The following is a 14,676-nucleotide window of genomic DNA, read 5'->3' on the forward strand; positions in this document are numbered from 1 at the left end:
CCCCTCCCCGATTGATCACAGCGGGCCAGCCAGCATCCACGGAGGGAAAGCAAGCTAACACTGTGCTGTTCGATGGGGTTGGCTGCAGGTTAGCCAGTCCCCAAGTACCTGTTTGCACCATGCCCAGCTGCTCATACTGTTTTTTTTTTTGCGTGGTGTTTCAACACCCCCTGGAAAGTCCTCCAACAGCAACTCCACCAAAAATGAAATTAAGATGCTTGAACCTTTCACATAGAGGCATAGAGATGCGCAGCACGGAAATAGACCCTTCGGTTCAACTCATCCATGCAGTCCAGATATCCCAATCCAATCTAGTCCCGTTTGCCAGCACCTGGCCCATATCCCTCGAAACCCTTCGTATGCCTTTTAAATGTTGCAATTGTACCAGCCTCCACCACTACTTCTCGCAGCTCATTCCATAAATGTACCACCCTCTGTGTGGAAAAAGTTGCCCCTTAGGTCACTTTTATATCTTTCTCCTCTCATCCTAAGCCTATGCCCTCTAGTTCTGGACTCTCCCACCCCAGAAAAAGACCTTGCCTATCCTATCCATAGCCTTATTATTTTATAAGCCTCTATAAGGTCACCCCTCAGCCTCCGCCTAAGCACTCAAGGGAAGACAGTCGCAGCCGATTCAACCTCTCCCTTTTGCTCAAATCCTCCAACCTTGCGCCATCCTTTTAAATCTTTTCTGATCCCTTTGAAGTTTCACAACATCCTTCTGATAGGAAGGAGACCAGAATTGCATGCAATATTCCAACAGTGGCCTCACCAATGTACAGCTGCAACATATGACCTCCCAACTCTTGTACTCAGTGCTCTTTCCAATAAAAGAAAGTATACCAAACACCGCTTTCACTATCCTATCTACCTGCATTCCATGGTCTCTTTGTTCAGCAACACTCCCTAGGACCTTACCTACTAAGATTTGCTTTCCCAAAATGCAGCACCTCACATTTATCTAAATTAAACTCCATCTGCCAGTCCTCAGCCCATTGACTCCTCTGATCAAGATCCTGTTGTAATCTGAGGTAACCTTCTTCACTGCACCTCCAATTTTGGTGTCATCTGCAAAACTACTAATTTTACCTCCAATGTTCACACCCAAATCGCTTATATAAATGATGAAAAGCAATGGATCCAGCACCGATCCTTGTGGCACTCCACTGGTCACAGGCCTCCAGTCTGAAAAGCAACCCTTGACTACCCCATGACTTTTACCTTTGAACCAGTTCTGTATCCAAATGGCTAGTTCTCACTGTTTTCCAAGATCTAAACTTGCTAACCAGTCTCTAATGCAGAACCTTGTCGAATGCCTCACTGAAGTCATTATAGATCACGTCTACCACTCTCCTCTCATCAGTCCTCTTTGTTACTACTTCAAAAAACTCAAATCAAGTTTGAGAGACATGATGCCACTAACAAAGCCATGTTGACTATTCCTAATCAGTCCTTGCCTTTCCAAATACATATTAATCCTGTCCCTCCAACAACTTGCCCACCACCAATGTCAGGCTCGCTGGTCTATAATTCCTGGCTAGTCCTTACCATCTTTCTTAAATAGTGACACCATGTTAGCCAACCTCCAGTCTTGCAGCACCTCACCTGTGACTATTGATGATATAAATATCTCAGCAAGGGGTCCAGCAATCACTTCCCTAGCTTCCCACAGAGTTCATGGGTTCACCTGATCAGGTGTTGGAGATTTATCCACCTGTTTGCATTTCAAGACATTTAGCACTTGCTCCTCTGTATTATGGACATTTTTTAAAGATGTCACCATCTATTTTCCGATATTCTGTATCTTCCATGTCCTTTTCCACGGTAAATACTGATATAAAAATCTCGTTTAATATCTTGCCCCATCTCCTGCGGCTCTACACAAAGGCTGCCTCACTGAACTTTGAGGGGCTCCATTCTCCCCCTAGTTACCCCATTGTCCTTAATGTATTTGTAAAAACCCTTTGGATTCTCCTTAACCCTATTTGCCAAAGCTATCTCCTGTCCCCTTTTTGCCTTCCAGATTTCCCTCTTCACTATATATTTACTGCCTTTATACTCTAAGGATTCACTCCATCTATCCTGTCTATACCTGACAAAAGCTTCCTTCTCTTTCTTAACCAAACCCTCAATTTCTTCAGTCATCCAGCATTCTCTCTGCCTACCAGGCTTTCACCGTAACAGGAATATACTGTCTCCGGATTCTCGTTGTCTCACTTTTGCAGGCTTCCCATTTTCCAACTGTCCTTTTACCTGTGAACATCTGCCCCCAATCAGCTCTCGAAAGCTCGAGACTAATACTGTCAAAATTAGCCTTTCTCCAATTTAGAACTTCAACTTTTAGATCTGGTCTATCCTTTTCCATCACTATTTTAAATCTAGTAGAATTATGGTCACTGACACCTCAGTCACCTGCCCTGCCTTTTTTCCCCAAGAGTAGGTCAATATTTGCACCTTCTCTAGTAGGTATATCCACATACTGAATCAAAAATTTTCTTTTACATGCTTAACAAAATTCCCCTCCATCTAAACCCTTAATATTATGGCAATCCCAGTCTTATGTTTGGAAAGTTTAAAATCCCCTACCATAACCACCCTATTATTCTTACAGATAACTGAGATCTCCTTACAAATTTGATTCTCAATTTCCCTCTGACTATTTCTTATTTCTTATTTCTCAGTTCCACCCAAATAACTTCCAGGGATATCCTCCCTCAGTACAGCTGTAATACTATCCCTTATCAAAAACGACACTCCTCCTCTTGCCTCCCTTTCTGTCCTTCCTGCAGTATTTGTATCCTGGAACGTCAAGCTGCCAGTCCTGTCCATCCCTCAGCCACGTTTCTGTAATTATGATTTCCCAGCCCCATTCTTTGAACCCAGAGTTCATCTGCCTTCCCTGTTAGGCTCCTTGCATTCAAATAAATGCAGTTTTATATATCAATCCTACCTTGTTCTCTGCTTTGTCCCTGCCTGCCATGGCTGTTTGACTAGCTTTTTTTCTCAACGGTACCAATCTCCGATTGATCTCTCTCTTCAGTATCTAGAGATGTACAGCACAGAAACTGACCCTTTGGTCCAATTCGTCCATGCTGACCAGATATTCTAACCAAATCTAGTCCCATTTGCCAGCATTTGGCCCATATCCCTCTAAACCCTTCCTATTTCATGTACCCAACCAGATACTTTTTGAATGTTGTAATTGTACCAGCCTTCTCCACTTCCTCTGGCAGCTCATTCCATTACATGCGCCACTGTTTGAGTGAAAAAGTTACCTCTTGGGTCTCTCCTAAGACTTTTCCCCTCTCATCTTAAACCTGTGCCCTCTTGTTCTGGGAGAAAGTGAGGTCTGCAGATGCTGGAGGTCAGAGCTGAAAATGTGTTGCTGGAACAGCGCAGCAGGTCAGGCAGCATCCAGGGAACAGGAGAATCGACGTTTTGGGTATAATCCTGAAGAAGGGCTTATGCCCGAAACGTCGATTCTCCTGTTCCCTAGATGCTACCTGACCTGCTGCGCTGTTCCAGTAACACGTTTTCAGCCCTCTTGTTCTGGACTTTCCCAGTCTAGGGAAAAGGCCTTGTCTATTTATCCTAACTTCAAGTTTTTCTTTTATTGCATCCATAGATAAACTGGAATCTTCCCATTTCTTTTGCTTAAGTTTCTGTAATGTAGTGATTTGGTGACGTTGTCAATCTGTTCATCAAACCTGTATCTACAGTATTATTGTAGACAATTGACTTGTTGATGTTTGTGATTTGTTCTCATGTTTGTACTGATTAAAAGTGAAACTTGCCTCTCTCTGCCATTGTTAAAACCTTGATTGATGTTTTAACAAATACTTTTATTAATTAGACCAACTTTGTTTTTGATATTTTCTGAGGCAAGTCAATTGGAGTCAGAAATTACAGCCTTAGACATAGACATTAGAAGTAACTTCTGCTGGGGGAATATTAAATTTAATGTGATATACCCACCGAGTAAATAGTTACGTGTAGATTAGATGGAATTTTTTTTTTTCACTAATACCTTAGTGACTTGCATTAGAACAGGTCATTAAGGAGCAAGCATAGGTAGTTCAGTTGCTCAAACCACTTTGCCATTCAATAAGATCGTGGCCAATCTAATTATAATCTCAAATTCACATTCCAGCTGATCCATAATAACCTTTCACCCTCTTGCTTAACAAGAATCCATCTACTTCTGGTTTAAAAACATTCAAGGGAGGTGAGCATACTTGCATTTATGGTTACTGAAGGGAGGGGTCATCAAGTAATACAGCACGGCAATGGCCCTTTGACCCACCCATCCATGCCAACCAGGTTGGTCACTTTTGCTATGTTTGGCCGGTATCCCTTTCAACCTTTTTTACCCATGTACCTGTTCAAATATGTTTTCAATGTTGTAACCGTACCTGTTTCCACCAACACTTCTGGCAACTTGTTCCATATATGATAATACCTTGATAGGGTAAGGGAACCGTGGTTTACTACAGAAATTACATCTCTTGTTAAGTGGAAGAAGGAGGCTTATGTGTTGATGAGACAAGATGATTCAGATGAGGTGATGGAGAGTTACAGATCAGCTAGGAAGGATTTAAAGAGAATTAAGAAGAGCAAAGAGAGGACACAAGCAGTCTTTAGTAAGTAGGATAAGGCTTTCTATTGGTATGTGAGGAATAAAAGGATGACTAGGGTAGGAATAGAGCCCGTCAAAGACAGAAGTGGGAAGTTGAGTGTGGACCCTGTGGAGGTTGGAGAGGTGCTAAACGGACATTTATTGGTTTTCACTCAGGAAAAGAAGAATATTGTAGAGGAGAAGAATGAGATATTAGACTAGAAAGGATCGAGGTTAGTTATGTAGAGGTGTTATCAATTCTAGAAGGAGTGAAAGTAGACAAGTCCCCTGGACTGGATGGGATTTATCCAAGGCTTCTCTGGGAAGCTAGGGAGGATATAGCAGAGCCTTTGGCTTTGATCCTTGAGTCGTCATTGTCTACAGGTTTAGTACCAGAAGATTGGAGGATTGCAAATGTTGTGCCCTTGTTCAAGAAGGACAGTAGAGATGACCCACGTAATTATAGACCGGTGAGCCTTCATTCTGTTGTAGGAAAAATTTTGGAAAAAACTGAGAGGGAGGATTTGTAATTATCCAGCAAGTAACAACTTGATTGCAGATAGTCAACATGGTTTCATCAAGGGCAGGTCGTCTCTCAAACCTCATTGAGTTTTTTGAGAAAGTGACCAATCATGTAGATGTGGTAAGGGCAGTTGAAGCGGTATACATGGACTTCAGTAAAACCTTTGATAAGGTTCCACATGGTAAGATGTCGGAGAAAATGCAGAGGCATGGAATTGAGGGTGATTTAGCAGTTTGGATTAGAAACTGGCTTTCTGAAAGAAGGCAGCGAGTGGTGGTTGACGAAAAATATTCAGTCTGGAGTCCTGTTACTGGTGGTGTGCCACAAGGATCTGTTTTGGGACCACTGCTGTTCGTCATTTTTATAAATGCAGGCATAGATGGATAGATTTGTAAATTTATAAATGATACTAAAGTTGGTGGAGTAGTGGACAGTTTGGAAGAACTGGTTGCATGGGGACGTGGATAAACTGCAGGATTGGCTGAGAGGTGGCAAACGGAGTTCAATGCAGCTAAATGTGAGGTGATTCACTTTGGGAAGAATAACAGGAAGGCAGAGTACTGGGTCAATGGAAAGATTCTTGGTAGTGTGGATGTGCAGAGGGATCTTGGAGTCCATGTACATAGATCCCTGAAAGTTGCCACCCAGGCGGATAGTGCTGTGAAGAAGGCATACGGTGTGCTAGGTTTTATTGGTAGAGGGATTGAGTTCGAGCCGTAATGTCATGCTGCAACTATACAAAACGCTAGCATGCCCGCACTTGGAATATTGTGTACAGTTCTGATCGCCCCATTACAGGAGGATGTGGAAGCATTGGAAAAGGTGCAGAGAAGATTTACCAGGATGTTGCCTGGTGTGGAGGGAAGGTCTTATGAGGAAAGGCTGAGAGACTTGGGTCTCTTCTTATTGGAAAGAAGAAGGCTGAGAGGATTTGAGAGAGACATACAAGATGATCAGAGGATTAGATAGAATAGACAGCGAAAGTCTTCTTCCTAGGATGATGATGTCAGCTTGTACGAGGGGGCATAACTGCAAATTGAGGGGTGATAAATTTAAGGCAGATGTCAGAGGCAGGTTCTTTACGCAGAGAGTGGTAAGGGTGTGGAATGCCCTACCTGCCAATGTAGTTATCTCAGCCACATTAGGGAGATTTAAACAATCCTTGGATAAGCACATGAATGATGATGGGATAGTGTAGGGGGGGACGAGCTGAGAATAGTTCACAGGTTGGTGCAACATCGAGGGCTGAAAGGCCTGTTCTGCGCTGTATTGTTCTATGTTCTATATGCACCACCCTCAATTTTAAAAAGTTGCCCTTCTGGTCACTTTTAAATCTTTTCTCTCACTTTAAACCTATGCCCTCAAGTTTTGGTCACTCCTACCCTGGGGAAAAGACCTTGCTTCCAATTCCCTTTTTTTCCAGGAAGAGCGTTCCAAAGATACTCTGTTTTCTGAAGTGATTTCCTCTTGTCTCTGTTTTAGGCACGGTGGCTCAGTGGTTAGCACTGCTGCCTCACAGCATCAGGGACCCAGGTTCAATTCCCACCTCGGGCATCTGTCTGTGTGGAGTTTGCACATTCTCCCCATGTCTGTGTGGGTTTCCTCCAGTACTCCGATTTCCTCCCACAGTCCAAAAGATGTGCAGGTGAATTGGCCATGCTAAATTAGCCGTAGTGTTAGGTGTATTCGTCAGGGGTAAATGTAGGGGAATGGGTCTGGGTTGGGTTTCCTCCGGTACTCCGATTTCCTCCCACAGTCCAAAAGATGTGCAGGTGAATTGGCCATGCTAAGTTAGCCGTAGTGTTAGGTGTATTCGTCAGGGGTAAATGTAGGGGAATGGGTCTGGGTTGGTTTCTCTTCGGAGGGTAGGTGTGGACTTGTTGGGCCGAAGGGCCTGTTTCCACACTGTAGGGAATCTAATCTAAATGGGCGATCCCTATTTCTTGATTCTTTGTGTTCTCCACATCCTTGTCAAGACTGCTCTAGAATTTATTGTTCTGGACACAAATCACTACTTGCTCTTCGAAACTCCAGACTTTGCTCACGAGAGAACTCTTTCATTTACGTATTGGTTGGTAAACCTTCTCAGAATTGCTGCTAGTGCATTGACATCCTTCACTGGGGAGACCAATACACTGTGCAGTACTCCACTTGTGGGCTCAACACCTCTCTAACTTCAAATAATTGTTGGTCTTGCTAATGTTGATCTTCCTTTGTCTACCTCCTGTGCAGCCATAACCTTGTCTGCCTGTCACTGTCTAAGCACCCTATGGTCTGTATGTCCTTGTTTGCTTTAATCTGCCCATACTGCTTGCAAAACAAAGCTTTTCACTGTACTGAGGTATGTGACTACAATAAATCAAATCAAACAAGTGTCCTGTATAACTGAAGCATAACTAAATTATTGTGTTGAAGTCCTCTTATAATCCTATAACCTTTTAGTAATTTAATTCTGTGCCCACATGCAATCTTTTGTGATTCAAGTATGAGGATACCCAGATCTCTCTGCATTTGAGCCCTGTAATCTCTCAGCATTTAAATATTGCACTTTTTATTTTTCTTTGCAAATGGATAATTTCAAACTTTCCTGCATTTTACTCCACTTGCCAGATCTTTGGCCCCATCATATAATCCAACCATATGTTTTTGTAACCCCCTTGTGTCGTCTTCACAACATACTTTTCTAGCTTTGTGCCATTAGACAATATGATAACCATACCTCCTGTGCTTTCTCAAATTATTTATGTAACTTGTAAACCGTTAAGATTCTAGCACCAAACCCTGTAGTACAACAATTGTTACATTTTGCTAACCTGAAAAAAAAAGACTCATGCCTATTGATTTCCGTTGGTCAACCAAAATTCTAACCGTGCTAATATGCTGCCCTCTATATGACTAACTTTTACTTTCTGTAATCATGTTTGATGTGGTACCTTATGCGTTCTGGTAATCTAAGAACAGGGGCATCCACCAGTTCCTAATTATCTACAGCATGTTCTCTAAACAATTTCAGTGGATTTGTCAAAGCTAGTTTCCTTTACACAAAAGCAAGCCTGATTTCTTTGAACTAATGATCTAATGCCTGTTATAATGTCTTTACAAAGTCATTGGGAGAATGCTATCTGCCAATGTAATAGGATCATCCCTGAATCAAGGGAACATTGGAAAACTACAGTCAATATCTCAGCTATTTCATTAGCCACTCTTAAGACCCTAAGATGAAGGCCATCAGGACCCAAGCACTTGTCAGCAATTTGCTCAGTACCACTTCTCTGGTAATTTTCCTGAATTCCTCCCCTCCTTTCCATTGCCTTATATTTTTGCTGCTCTGGGAATGAAGTTAGTATAGTACAGGCCCTTCTGCCCATGTCTGTGCTGACCATTCTAAACTAATCCCATTTTGCATGCATCCCAGGGTCCCTCTCCTTCTATTCCCTGACTGTTCACATGTCTGTTGAAGTACCTCTAAAACATTGCTATTGCATCTGTTTCTACCACCCCCCTTGACGGGCACCTTCCACTTAACCTTTGTTTTACAAAAAATATGCCACGCCTGTCCTTTAAACATCACCCCAGCCCCCAATCTTATATTAAGAGTCTTAGTATTTTCAATTACCACCGTGGGGAAAAAGACTCAGTCTGTCCGCCCTGTGCATGTTTCTCATAACTTTATATACTTCTGTCAGGTAAAACCCTCAGTGGTCTAACACTCTATAGCAAAACCAATCAAAGTTTGTCCAATCTGTCCTTATTGCTAATACATCCAATCCAGGGAGCAGCCTGGTAAACCTCCTTTGCACTCTTTCTCGTGTCGTGTCCTTCCTGTTTGGCGATCAGAATTGCACACAATACTTCAAATGTGGCTTAACCATAGTTGTTAGGTGTAGACTCATGCAAAATACTTGTTCCATTGCCATTTCCTTAGTTGAAGAATTAATAATACAAAATAACTTTCTATAAGATTAAAACTCATCTTGTTAAATTGTTTTCTTTTTAAATATTTATAGAAACTCTTATCTATTTTTATATTTCTGAATAATTTTCTCTCATGCTCTACTTTTTCATCCTTATTTTTAGTCATTCTTTGCTTTTATATTCTGTCCATGCAATGACCTTCTTTACACAGTGACTGGCATTCACTGAAATTATGATTTTAGTCATGCACATCTGTGTTCTGAGATTTGTGAAATTTTTGCTAAAACTGACAAAAATACTTAAGTCAACATCTTGAATTAAATGCATACTTGGAACTAGATCACTGCACTTTCACTGGATCAAAAACGTGGAATTCTCTGCCTGACAAAATAGATTGTGTATGTCTACATTGTAGGGACTGCATGGTTGAAGAAGGCAGCTCACCATGTTTTCAGATCCAATTTAGGATGGATAATAAATGCTGGCTCTTGTTGATAGTGGGTTCCCACTCATTACACTTTATACTTTTGAAAAGAATAAGCTTCCCCTTCACCCTTTTGCAACTTTTGCCCAAAACTGAAATCTAAGTCTTCTGGCCCTTAGAATAGCCGACTAGAACAGTTTTCAATACTTGCATGAATCTGTTGTCATCTTGTACGCTTTATATCTTAAATTTCCTTTCAATCCCCTTCACTCCAAACAGAACAACCCAACTGTAAATCTCACATCTTTGGAACCATTCTGGTAAATTTCTCTTTGCACCTGTTTAGAGACCCTTGTATCCTTTCTCAGCCATTGTAAACAGTTGTGGCCTAACAAAAGTTAGATTGTATGACATAGGAATTGAAGTAGGTTAGTCAGCTCATCCTGTCTGTTCCATCATTGAGTAAGATCATGGCTGATCTGATCATTCTCAACTCAGCAAGATGTTGCCTGGTATGGTAGGAAGATCGTATGAGGAAAGGCTGAGGCACTTGGGGCTGTTTTCATTGGAGAAAAGAAGGTTTAGGGGTGACTTGATAGAGGTGTACAAGATGATTAGGGGTTTAGATAGAGTTGACCATGAGAACTCTTTTCCACGTATGGAGTCAGCTATTACGAGGGGGCATAGCTTTAAATTAAGGGGTGGTAGGTAGAGGACAGATGTTAGGGGTAGATTCTTTACTCAGCGAGTCGTGAGTTCATGGAATGCCCTGCCAGTAGCAGTGGTGGACTCTCCCTCTTTATGGGCATTTAAACGGGCATTGGATAGGCATATGGAGGATAGTGGGCTTGTGTAGGTGAGGTGGGCTTGGATTGGCGCAACATCGAGGGCCAAAGGGCCTGTACTGCGCTGTATTTTTTATGTTTCTGTTTCTATGTAAGGCTTATCATCATAGCGCTTAAATGCTATACTGATTGAAAAATCTATCTTGGCCTGAATACAATTAATGACCCAGCCTTAAACCCGCTGTGGTAAAGAATTCAGTGAATTCAGTGACCTGAGTGTGGAAAGAAAATCCTCATCATCCTTGTACTACATGGTTGAACCCTTACTCTGAGTGTGTTTATGGTCCGAGACTGTTCCATAAGTGAAAACAACCTCTCAGCATCCACCCTATCAAGCCCCTTAAGACTCTTGTGTTTTAATAAGCTCATCTTTTTTCTTCTGAGCCCAACCTATACAATCTCTCCTCACAAGAAAATCCCTGGGGTTAAGAGTGAATCTTCTCTGGACTGCCTCCAATGCTAGACAATCGTTCCTTAGAAAAGGGAACCGAAAATGTTCACAGCATATTAGATATGGTCTGACTAATGCCTTTTATACTTGAGCAAGATGATTTTTATTCTCCACATCCTTTGGAATAAAGGCCAATAATTCACTTATTGTTCCTACTGTTGGCTTAACTTAGTATACTATCTTTTTGTAATTCATATTCAAGGGCTCTGAATCCCTCATGTGACCTCTTTCTGCAAGTTTCTCCATTTTAAATAATATTCAGCCCTTTTATTCTTCTTACCCAAGTGGATAACTTCACATTTTCTCATTTATTTCATCTGCCAAATTTACGCTTACTCACTGAGCCTGTACACAGCTCTCTTCAGACTTTTATTCTCACCACTTATCCTCCTATCTATTTTTGTTTCACCTGCAAACTTGTCTGTAGTACATTCACTTTCTTCTTCAAGTCATTAACATATATTGTAATTAATTCTGTCCCTCCAGCACCTACTACTGTGACACTCCACTAGTTAAATTTCTATCCTGAAAATGCTCCACTTTCCCAATGTCAAATATTACACTAACTTGTTACTGTTAGATCCCGTGCTGATATTGCATTATTTTTATTTTTTTTTAATCAATTTTGGTTTGGAGTTATGATCTGGGAATTGTGAACTGAGGATGACTTGTGGACTTTGGGATAGCTTGTAGTAAAAGGGAAGGAACAAACCAAAAAATTGCTTGTTTGTAAGGCTAATTGGAGGCTAATCCTTGATTAAAAGGTTTGCTGCAGACAGTGAGCCAGAGAAGACTATTGTGTTTAAACAGATAGCCAACTTCTACTATTAACGAGATCAGTATCTGGGAATTGGTTCTGGTAAGTTGGAAGAAACCTTATGTTCAAGCAGATGACAGATGTTGGATGGTAATTGAGGCCTCTGTGAGGGGGTTGGGAGGGAAGGATGTGTGTGGCGTGGGTGATGAAGACAATCAGTCTGTCACTCGGAAATGGAATTGAAGTTTTATTTTGAATGTTTTCTGGGGAGATGAGCTTGGCTGCTGACAACACAGCATGAAGATTTAACCGCTGTCTGCCTAATCTCCTGCACCAGCTGCCAGAAGCCGAAAGAGTAGAAAGTAGAAGGATTGTTATGTATACCTGAGTGAACTGAGAAGTGATGCTAATTGGCAGTTTTAGAAAAGTAACCAAGGAGTCCACATCTGTGCCTGTGAAGCAGTGCATCATGAAAGCCATTTAAGTAATTTGACCTGTTTTGCTGCTTTTATTTATTCCTTAGTTGCATTTGTTTGTCTATCTTGTGTGTAAATGGGGGCTGAAAACTCACTTGTTGGGATTAAAGCCGAGACATTAATTGATTACTGTTATTTAATTTTCTTCAAGTCTTTTTAAGGTACAAATACAGGACCTGGAAATTTATTCATTCACAAAGATTTGGGATTGGTTATTCAAATGTCAGGTGAGGTGCCATTAGTGATTGTTGGGGGTCTTTGTTTAATTTTACTGTGTTGTGAATAGAGAGGTCCAAAGGCTGATTTGGTTCGGCTGTCTGCCTTTGTGTGGTAACATTTCTGTTTTTGTTTCCCTCCATTTTTGCCAATGTAAAATGTTTAAATCAGTTTTCCAATTCTCTGGTATATCCAAGAATTTAGGGATTTTTGGAAGAGTAGTACCAGTGCACGCATGATCTGTGTAGCTTCTTCCCTTAAAATCCTAGTGTTTAGCCCATCATGTCCAGTTGACATATCAGCCATTAACCTGTTAATTTGTCAAGCACTTTTTCTCTAGTGGTAGTTATATTTATTTCCTCCCTCCTCTCTTTTGCTCCTTGACTATTTGGTGTTTTGGGAATACTTTAAGGGTTTTTTACATTTATAAAGATTCAGCATAACCACTCTCATTTTGTACTCAACAACTCTGTGTGAAACCCAAGAATCTGTAAGCTTTGCTAACTATTTTCTTAATGAGTCCTCCATTTTCAAAGACTGGTTTGAAAATGAACCTCCCAAGGTCCCTCAGTTCTTGCACACAATTTATATTTACTCTACCTTCCTTTTGTGGAATTGCATCAGTTCGGCCTTGTCTGTATTAAATAGTCTGCCATTCTGCTTGCTTGTCCATTTGATGCTGTAGGTGATTCTTTTCACTGTCATTGTTTCTTATTCCTCTTCTGTTTTGTTACATCGGCAAATTTGAAATTCTCTTCTGTATTCCAAAAATGAATAATTTGAAAATAGGAAAGCACTGACCCTTTGTTTATCACAACTCTGACCTTTCATTACAACTTGTGCTTGTCCTGAAGTCGATTTTTATCCAGTTGGACCTTCTATTCCATTACAGTGCAAAAGTTGAACTTCATTTTTAATATTGTGACTTTTTTTTATTGGTGCTTTGGGAATTTGGTTGTTCAACCCCACTTATCATTCTGTGATAGTTGTTAATGAATTTCCTTTTGGATATTTGGCAGAATTGTGAACTTGATTTTGAGTTTTAGCAGAACAGGCAGTTGAATATGAAGATTGGCAGAGTGTGCGAGTTATCTGCTCTGCCAAGTGTTAAAATGTAAATGGAATGTTTGTTTTCTGTCAACATAACAAGTGCTAATCAGTTGAGATGATTGCAGGCTGCTTCACAATTCAACTTTAGATACAATTGGACCTCCATTACAATGAATAAAATTTCCTTGCCTCGTGAGCCTGCTGTGTCCGGTTAAAGCACATAGACCTACAATCGCCCTATTGTGTAAATCAACTGTCCCTGCTTTCCCTCTTCGGGCCCCACTGTAGTCCTGCCACTTCCTTTTTTTTCTACAAACAATCTCATGTGCATAAATTGCTAGAATATCCATCAGTGCATTGGCTGGTACTAAGGAGTCTTTGCAGTTCTATCACAGGAGAAATAATTGGGGAATTTTCAAATAGAACAAACCTCCCTGATTTCTAATGCATCTGGATTTGCCACACAGCTATGAATGTGAACTGTGCTGAAGGTGACAATAAATTTCATGGTAACGTTGAAAACCCTTCTTCACTATGGAACATAATAGAGGAACGTGTCCCTCCAAGCGAGAGAAATGAAATCCGGAAGATTTTAGGAGCATCTTTAGTTGACCTCAGCCTGGACTTGCATGCAGAGGTGAGAACGATCAGTTTTATCTATCAGTGACTTAACCCTGGATAAAGCTGTTTGATTGGTCAGGTGTTTCTGATCTAAATTCACAAACTTATAGCACAGAAGGAGCTATTAGATCTAAATGGTGATGGCTCTTTGAACGAGCTGTTGTACTTAGTTACACAGTCCCTTTTTTGAATAACCCTGAAAATTTCAAATCCTCATGTACCTGACTAACTCCCTTTTTAAAATCATTTTATGCATTTTGCTTTCATGACCATTTCAGGTCAGCGGTTGTACATGTGGCAACCCTGCATGAACAGGATATAATCTACTCTCAAGATCCTTCCCAATTGTTTGAAATTTGTGACCTCTGGTTGTTGACATGCTCACCAAAGCAGATACTTGCATGGATAGTTTACAGGCGAGATTATCTTTCCTCAGAGCAAGATAAATATAATTTTATTCTTGCACATCTTGGAAGTATTGGACACATAGAACATAGAAGAATACAGCGCAGTACAGGCCCTTCGGCCCTCGATGTTGCGCCGATCCAAGCCCACCTAACCTACACTAGCCCACTATCCTCCATATGCCTATCCAATGCCCGTTTAAATGCCCATAAATGAGGGAGAGTCCACCACTGCTACTGGCAGGGCATTCCATGAACTCACGACTCGCTGAGTAAAGAACCTACCCCTAACATCTGTCCTATACCTACCCCCCATTAATTTAAAGCTATGCCCCCTTGTAATAGCTGACTCCATACGTGGAAAAAGATTCTCACTGTC

General features: G+C 41.1%; 1 protein-coding gene across 7 annotated transcripts in view; it reads left to right on the top strand.

Moving 5' to 3' along the window:
• Positions 1 to 14,676, top strand: part of ccdc24 (coiled-coil domain containing 24) — a 107,760-nt gene that overhangs the window by 2,106 nt on the left and 90,978 nt on the right. For 2 of the 7 annotated variants that reach the window (XM_043699070.1, XM_043699074.1), the window contains exons 3-4: positions 12,158 to 12,233; positions 13,740 to 13,909. The exons of 1 other annotated variant lie outside the window; for it this stretch is intronic. In XM_043699070.1, coding sequence (XP_043555005.1) covers positions 12,227 to 12,233; positions 13,740 to 13,909 — 177 coding nt within the window. In that variant the 5' untranslated portion in view covers positions 12,158 to 12,226. Of the gene's footprint in view, positions 1 to 12,157; positions 12,234 to 13,739; positions 13,910 to 14,676 lie in introns of those variants that run through there. 4 more of the 7 variants (XM_043699073.1, XM_043699072.1, XM_043699075.1 and 1 more) reach the window with 3 other exon arrangements.

The sequence above is a fragment of the Chiloscyllium plagiosum genome, chromosome 11, assembly GCF_004010195.1.
Source record: "Chiloscyllium plagiosum isolate BGI_BamShark_2017 chromosome 11, ASM401019v2, whole genome shotgun sequence".
NCBI lineage: Eukaryota > Metazoa > Chordata > Chondrichthyes > Orectolobiformes > Hemiscylliidae > Chiloscyllium > Chiloscyllium plagiosum.